Here is a 7026-nt window from a genome sequence, read left to right on the forward strand (position 1 = left end):
TCAGCAGAAAAATATTGTTCAGCAAATTATTCTTGGCACAAACAACAAGGCCAGTAAATGCCCTGGGAGAAGGGAACTCCCTGATGGTGACACCCACTGTCAAAAGTATAAATAGAGAGTGCTGGGGATGAAAATTTACAGTCCTGAATCTTATCAGGCTGTGCACCTAAACTCGGGATTGTGGTTAGACTCCTGCCTGCTGCCAGTATGAGCTGTGGCACCAAATCCTCCTCCAGCACCACCAGGATCAGCAGCGGCGGTGGCGGATATGGCAGCGGTGGCGGCGGTGGAGGGGGCAGCAGCTGCGGCATCCGCAAGTCTGGCGGATACTCCTCAGTGTCCACCAGAAAATACACCTCCTCTGGAGGGAGCGGAGGCTTTTCTGGGAGAAGCTTTGGTGGAGGAGGCTCCAGGAGCAGCTATGGAGGGGGGTTCAGCAGCGGCAGCTGCGGAAGGATTGGCCGCAGCAGCTATAGTGGGAGAGTGAGCGGCGGCAGCTACGGAGGAGGAATAGGAGGGGGATATGGATCGTGTGGAGGTGGCTTTGCGGGCATGGGAGGGGGTTATGGAGGAGGCAGCTTTGGTGGTGGCTCTGGTGGATACAGCGGAGGTGGATTCAGTGGCTTTGGGGGCAGCGGTGGCTTCGGTGGGGGCAGCTATGGTGGAGGCAGTTTTGGCGGAGCGGGCTTTGGTGAAGATTCTGGACTGCTCTCCACAAATGAAAAGCTGACCATGCAGAACCTTAATGACCGCCTGGCCTCCTACATGGATAAAGTACGAGGCTTGGAGGAAGAAAACGCTCACCTGGAACGTCTGATCAGGGAGTGGTACCAAAAGCAGGGTCCCACGGGTTCCAAGGACTACAGCCAATATTACCGAACAATTGAAGAACTGCAGAACCAGGTATGGTGTGATTTGGCAAACTTTGGGCAGGGTCTCATTAGAACGGCCTCACACTTGCTACAGCACAATTTTCCTGTTTGGGGTAACATATTCCTTTCTTTACTTGAGGCAGCATGCAGACAGCTGTGATGACAAAGCCTGACTCCCAGCTTTCGTTCGCTCTGCTTGATGTGTGATGTTGCTCTGACACAGAAGCACCATTCGGTGCCCAGGGCTCCTTTCAGTGCTGTGCTTTATTTGCTTCTCTCTCTCCTGAACAGGACACAGAATCATTGTTTGCTTCTGTTGTGCTTCCAGTGGCCATCTAAATGGAACTGTGAATGCATAGGATGAGTTAACGTGGGCCACAGCGTTCAGCCCCATTCCAGCTCCCAGCTGTTCCAGAGTCTCCTACTTTAATACTGATGCCAAAAGCAAGGCTAATATTTCCACTGTTTTGGAAGTATGGAGAGTTTATTTTGTTATTCTTCCCAACAAAGAATACCCCTTCTGATGGTTACCCATAAACTAAAATTGGCAGCTGAGGCACCAACCAGCGCTGATTCCACAGAAAGGCGCTCCTTTAGCTGGAAACAATGAACTCCTCTCTCTGTGCAGCCTCTGGAGATTGGGCAAGCTTGTCTCAGAGATGCTCTGGAATGTGTTAATGCACAGGGATTTCTTCCCTCTGTTTGTGTGTCAGACTGAACAGACAGCTGGCTGACCAGCATCTGCCTTCTCCCTTGCAGATTGTTGGTGCAAATGTGGACCTGAACAGGATGCTTCTTGACATTGACAACACCAGGATGACTGTGGATGACTTCAGACTGAAGTAAGTCTTTTCCTCCTCATCTCATGTTGTCTTTGGTCCCTTTCCTACCACAAGTTTGTATTGCCAGTCTTTGGAGGTACTGCAGTGTCTTGGCTCCAGCAGCAGAGAAGGCTGTTGGGAAGAGCACTGTGAGCAGGAATTTGTTTCTCGTTAGAATTTTGCTTCAGAGAAGTTGTTGATAAGTGCTGTTTATAGGAAACTTTCTGTTTCTCCATATCTGCTTTATAGGTTTATAAACTTTATCAGAGAAATCCTACAGAGTGATTTCACTGAAATCAAACAATCCTACTGGAGAGGGAAAGAGAATCAGGTCCTTGCTTTTAAGAACAAACCAATGGGACCAGTGACCAAAGGCGTACTGATGGGAACTGTGCCTAATGAAGAGAGCAGAGAGCTCTGGCAGCAGTTTTACTTTTTTTCTTGTCTGTGATTTAGGTATGAGACTGAGTACACTCTCCACCAGAGCGTGGCAAGTGATATTAATGGATTACGTCCACTTTTGGATCAACTGACTCTATCCAGATCGGACTTGGAGACCCAGTTTGAATCCCTGAAAGAGGAACTGATCTACCTTAAGAAGAACCATGAAGAGGTAAGTTTCTCTACACTTTAAAATAATAACTAACGAAAAATTATCACTCCAAGAATCTCCTGTGCATTTCTTCTGCTGGCAGCAATGAGATTTGGCTGCTGGGAGGATCTGTGGCCCTTCCTGTTCCTGTTTTTAAAGCTACAACATTTCTTCTCACCTTCAACCTTTCCAAGTTTTGTTTTCTTCTCTTTCTCATAGGAAATGAAAGGACTGCAAACTCAATCTGGTGGTGATGTCAATGTTGAGGTCAATGCTACTCCTGGCACTAATTTGATGGAAAAATTAAATGAAATGCGTTCCGAATATGAGCGGCTTATTGAGAACAACCGAAGAGAGGTGGAAAGCTGGTATGAAACCAAGGTAAAGCATGAGATTCTTTGGGCCAGTAAATCTTTCACAAAGATTCTGTTTGCACACAGTAGGGCACAGGCAACTTATCAGGTATTATACAAGGGACTACTAAGTGATTTTGGGTATGGCAAGAAGTGGAATCCCTGTGTTCCAAGAGCAAGGTGAATGAAACGGGTTGGGTGTGGGTGAACAGTGGCCTGGGGGGAATCCACAGTCAGTCTACATAACATCTCTATTTATACATATTCCTTGCTTCCTAAATGCTTTTATGATAACACCACAATGTCTTCTTGCAATCAGAAAGACCTGAGTTTTGTATGACAATTTTTCAGATGGAAGAAGTTAATCAACAAGTCCATTCAAGCGGCCAGGAGATACAGTCCAGCAACCAACAGATCTCTGAGCTGAGACGCGAATACCAAAGCCTGGAAATTGAGCTGCAGTCGCAACTCAGCATGGTAAGTAAAGGTGGCTGCTTCTGCTTCCCTGTAACACAGGCTGCAGGCGCCCTTAGAATGAAAGGAGGTTGGTTACAACTAGCGTGTAACTGTGCAGACGGGGTGCTGGACTGTGTTAGCAAAAACACACCTCTCTGCTTTGTGCAGATCTCCCTTTTTGTCACCATCACGAGGTCCGTTTGCCACGTTCCCACGAACACTGCACTGTTTCTTCCACTTGCAGGTAGACTCTTTGCAGTCCAACCTGGAGGACACAGAACGCCGCTACAACATGCAGCTGCAGCAGATCCAGGGCATGATTGGCCCCTTGGAGGAGGAGCTGGCCAGCATCCGCTGCGAGATGGAGAGCCAGAACGAGGAGTACAAGATGCTGCTGGGCATCAAGACCCGCCTGGAGCAGGAGATTGCTCAGTACCGGTCACTGCTTGAGGAAGGACAGCAAGACCTTGTGTATGTACCCTGACAAAAGGAGGCAGCATTGTGCAAAAGCCCAAACAGTCGCAGAGACTGTCACAGTTTAGACTTGCAAAACAGGTTTTAAACTAAAATGAGGATAATCAGCCTTTTTAACCAATCACCTCCCAGGTTTGAGGTACAATGCATTTCTTGGCAAATCTATTCAGAACAGAAATTGTCTGAGAAAAATATCAGCACAGAAATTCTGAACTCCCGGCTTTGGGCTGGACAAGGGAAGCCACGCATGTGGCCTCGCTTTTACCCCAGTGCCGGAAAGGACCAGGAGTTCAGCAGATGGAAGTCACCTTGAAAAGGCCTGTATGGAGAAAAATCAAAGGTTTCAGTTGTCTTTTGATCTGTGTGGGGTTCCAAAAAGGAGAAGTACAGACAGGAGAAGTGCAAACTTGTGAGCAGTGCTTCTGAAAACAACGGCGCATCTGACTGACCTGTTATTCATGTTTTCTCTCTTCACAGAATCCCAGCAGGAGGAATAGGAGGAGGAATGGGAGGAGGAGGAATGGGAGGCGGCAGAATAGGTGGTGGTGGTTTCTCTGGAGGAGGAAGAGGAGGAAGTGGTAGCATGGGTGGTGGAATGGGAGGAGGAATAGGAGGGGGAAGCGGAGGAAGCTGCATCATTGGAGGAGGAGGAAGCGGAGGAGGAGGAAGGACCTCAGGAGGCGTCAGCAGTTCCCACTCCTACTCTTCATCTTCGCAGTCGCAGTCATGCAGGGGCGGTGGTGAAAGCCAAGGTGAGAACTCTTTCATGGGAACAGCTTGCCCAGTCCCATTCTTACTAATTGATCCGCTGTGCCAACATCCTCTCCTGTGGGCAAACAGTAGCAAGGATAAAAAAGCACTTCTGGAAAGTGCTAGATCCACTTTTATGACAATGTCTTTTGTATCCGTGTGCGAAGGACTGGTTCTGGTTAAGATACAGTTTCAGTTTTGGTTCGGTTTTGAGGATAATATCACCATGTCACGTAGTTAAAAACCTGGCTATAATTCTTTTCATACTGAGCTGAAGTTTTCCCTCATGCTTTTGGGAGAGCTTATGGTCATCTATCACATAACCAAGCTTCTTTGGTGCCACATGTGGTGCCTCAGAGATCAGCTGCCAGTGCTGAAGAAGTTAATGCTTTCTTTATCTCCAAACAGGTTACGGAAGAAAATCCTTTGACTAAGAACTGAGGATTCTACTGTGCAAGACCTGTCAAAGAGAAATCGGCCCAGCACCCCAGTATTCCTCAGGCTCCTGAGAAAGGAGATGCTCCTACCAGCTCCTTGCTGCTGCTGCTCTGCCCAAAGGGTCCGTCAGAGCCGCTCTGACAGGCCAGCTGCTGTGCGTGCCATGCGCTGCCTCTGCATAGAATGCTTGGTGGGCTCAATCACTTGAACTTGAACTGCTTGCTTTAAAGATTCAACCAGTTTGTTATTTGGTTGTTCTGTACGAGAAAAACTTCTCTAATAAAACTTCATTTCTGTCTGATGCAACCAGAATCCCATGTCTATGATTTCTTTTTCCATTCTGCAAATGTAAACACTTAAGAAAACAGAAAGCCATGCCAACACTTGCCTCCAGGCAGAAAGGCTGATGATGCACTGCAACTGCTGCTAATGAAATTTAGAGTTAAGGCTCTGTTTCTGAGTACCTGGGGCAGATTATAATCTTCTTGGAGCATCCTCTGCTGTGCCTTTGTTTTTCACGGAGCACTTGGTAGTGCAGCTGAGCTCTGACACTTGGCTGCAGTTGTGTCAGTCAGACTGCAGAATGGCAGCACGGCTGATAAAAGCGGCCTCAAATGAGTGTCCTCCTGGGCCTGACAGGGAGACATGAGCCATCACAGAGCCAGGACTGTGAAACAGAAGCAAAGTTTCGCTTTGTGGGTCAGAAATTCTTACCTGGCACTCATCAGTTTCAACTGGAAATGCACAAATGTGGTCTGCTTTTGAACTGAAGGAAAAAAAGAGGAAGAGAGGGAATATAACTCACTTCACATAACTTGAAGAAGATCCCTTCAAGTTAGTATTCACAGCAGAATTTGCCTTCTAGTTGTGCCAAATGAAGAACACATGAAAGTAACCAGAGTGTTTATTTTTGGTTATAGGAAGATCTGACTGTGAGGGACATTGCCACAAACTCCTCCACCCACATCCAGCCGTTACCTGCAGACGCCGCTGGCCGCAGACGCCAAGGCAGCCCCACAGCCCACCCACCTCAGCCCCCCTGCCTGCAGGCTGTGCTGCGGGAGCTGCGTCTGCACCTCCAGCTGAACGTGCTCCCTGTTTCTTCATATTCATTACTTCAAAGCAATTGCAGTACAGCAATTGAGACAGTTTTGATCATCAAAACAAAGCCGGCTGGTTTTACTGCAGCCCACCCCCAGGATAAAGCCCACTTCCAGAGACTTGGCTGGAAAAACAATTTCTCCTGCATCCTAAAAAACTCCAAGATCGAAGGAAATGAAGCACAGAGTTGGGCCCCCAGAGCAGTTGTGCACATTTCAGGAATCTCAGGAATTTCTTCATGAAGCTTCAGAGGAGAGAGCGCTGCTAAAGCATGCAGATCGTAAGCCAGAGCTTTATTGCTTGTAATGAGAAGCAAGCACCAGAACTCCTCAGAGCTGACTGAAAGACCCAGTCCATGGCACAGCCACCAGGCACTGCGAGCAGAAGCAGCTCAGGCCATGCAATCATCAGGGAAACTCATGGGGAGTGCAGGGGCAGGCGCTGTACAGCTCCAACTGCACAAGGCCTAAACTGTGGTGCAGGGCTGTGCTCAGGGAATGGCTTCCAATGGTGAACAGACACAGAAAATGTGCGTTTTGTGCAAGAGCAGCCAGCAGGACAGACTAAAAGCACAACAGGCTACAGCCCCACTGCCTTCAGCAGAGAACAGGAGGGAACTCGGCCTGCTGTGCTTGCAGAAGAAGAGCACATCGGGTATGGGCAGGAGCTCCCCTGATGGGAGCAGCAAGGAAACAGCAGAAAGTTCATAGCAACGTTCTCTGCCATGAGACACAGTAACACGTTTTTCAAAAGAATAACGTCCTCCAGTAAATGAAAATAGATTTGTAAATAGTTGATGTCAATTCCAAACCCGGTACTGAACAATGAGCCCCCTGCAGGTGGCTGCAGGCAGGAGGCATTGGGCACCCCTGCAGAAGGAAGGCAGGAGCTGGAACACCGAGTTTCACCACAGGGAAGGCCAAAGGAGAGAGACAAGCAAGGCGGAGCCTTCATTAACTTCCATTACTGGAGATATACTGTCAGATTAATAAAAGCTATGAGATATTACATTATCCAACAAAATATCTAACAAAGAGCCACCCACATGAAATTACAGTGCATGTGTGAATCAACACAGACATACTTGAGCAGAACAGTAATGCGTATTACTTTCCTATGACAAAATTCCCCTTAGCTCATCACTTTTGGCATGAGCGCTGTGGCTGGCA

The 7026-nt window shown here is 48.0% G+C and overlaps 2 protein-coding genes across 2 annotated transcripts in view; both read left to right on the top strand.

Moving 5' to 3' along the window:
• Positions 1–207: 207 nt before the first annotated feature.
• LOC122188896 (keratin, type I cytoskeletal 13-like) lies at positions 208–5048 on the top strand. The gene is made up of 8 exons (XM_042887570.1): positions 208–903; positions 1632–1714; positions 2150–2306; positions 2505–2666; positions 2990–3115; positions 3339–3565; positions 4046–4320; positions 4727–5048. The coding sequence occupies exons 1-8, from the start codon at positions 208–210 to the stop codon at positions 4750–4752; spliced, it is 1752 nt and encodes a 583-aa protein (XP_042743504.1). The 3' UTR covers positions 4753–5048.
• A 1316-nt stretch (positions 5049–6364) lies between these two features.
• LOC122188902 (keratin, type I cytoskeletal 13-like) overlaps positions 6365–7026 on the top strand; it is a 2012-nt gene continuing 1350 nt past the window's right edge. The window contains exon 1 of the mRNA XM_042887577.1: positions 6365–6410. Coding sequence (XP_042743511.1) covers positions 6365–6410 — 46 coding nt within the window. The remainder of the gene's footprint in view (positions 6411–7026) is intronic.

Source organism: Lagopus leucura, unplaced genomic scaffold, assembly GCF_019238085.1.
Source record: "Lagopus leucura isolate 7727_CA_CO unplaced genomic scaffold, USGS_WTPT01 Super-Scaffold_100094, whole genome shotgun sequence".
NCBI classification, from domain to species: domain Eukaryota; kingdom Metazoa; phylum Chordata; class Aves; order Galliformes; family Phasianidae; genus Lagopus; species Lagopus leucura.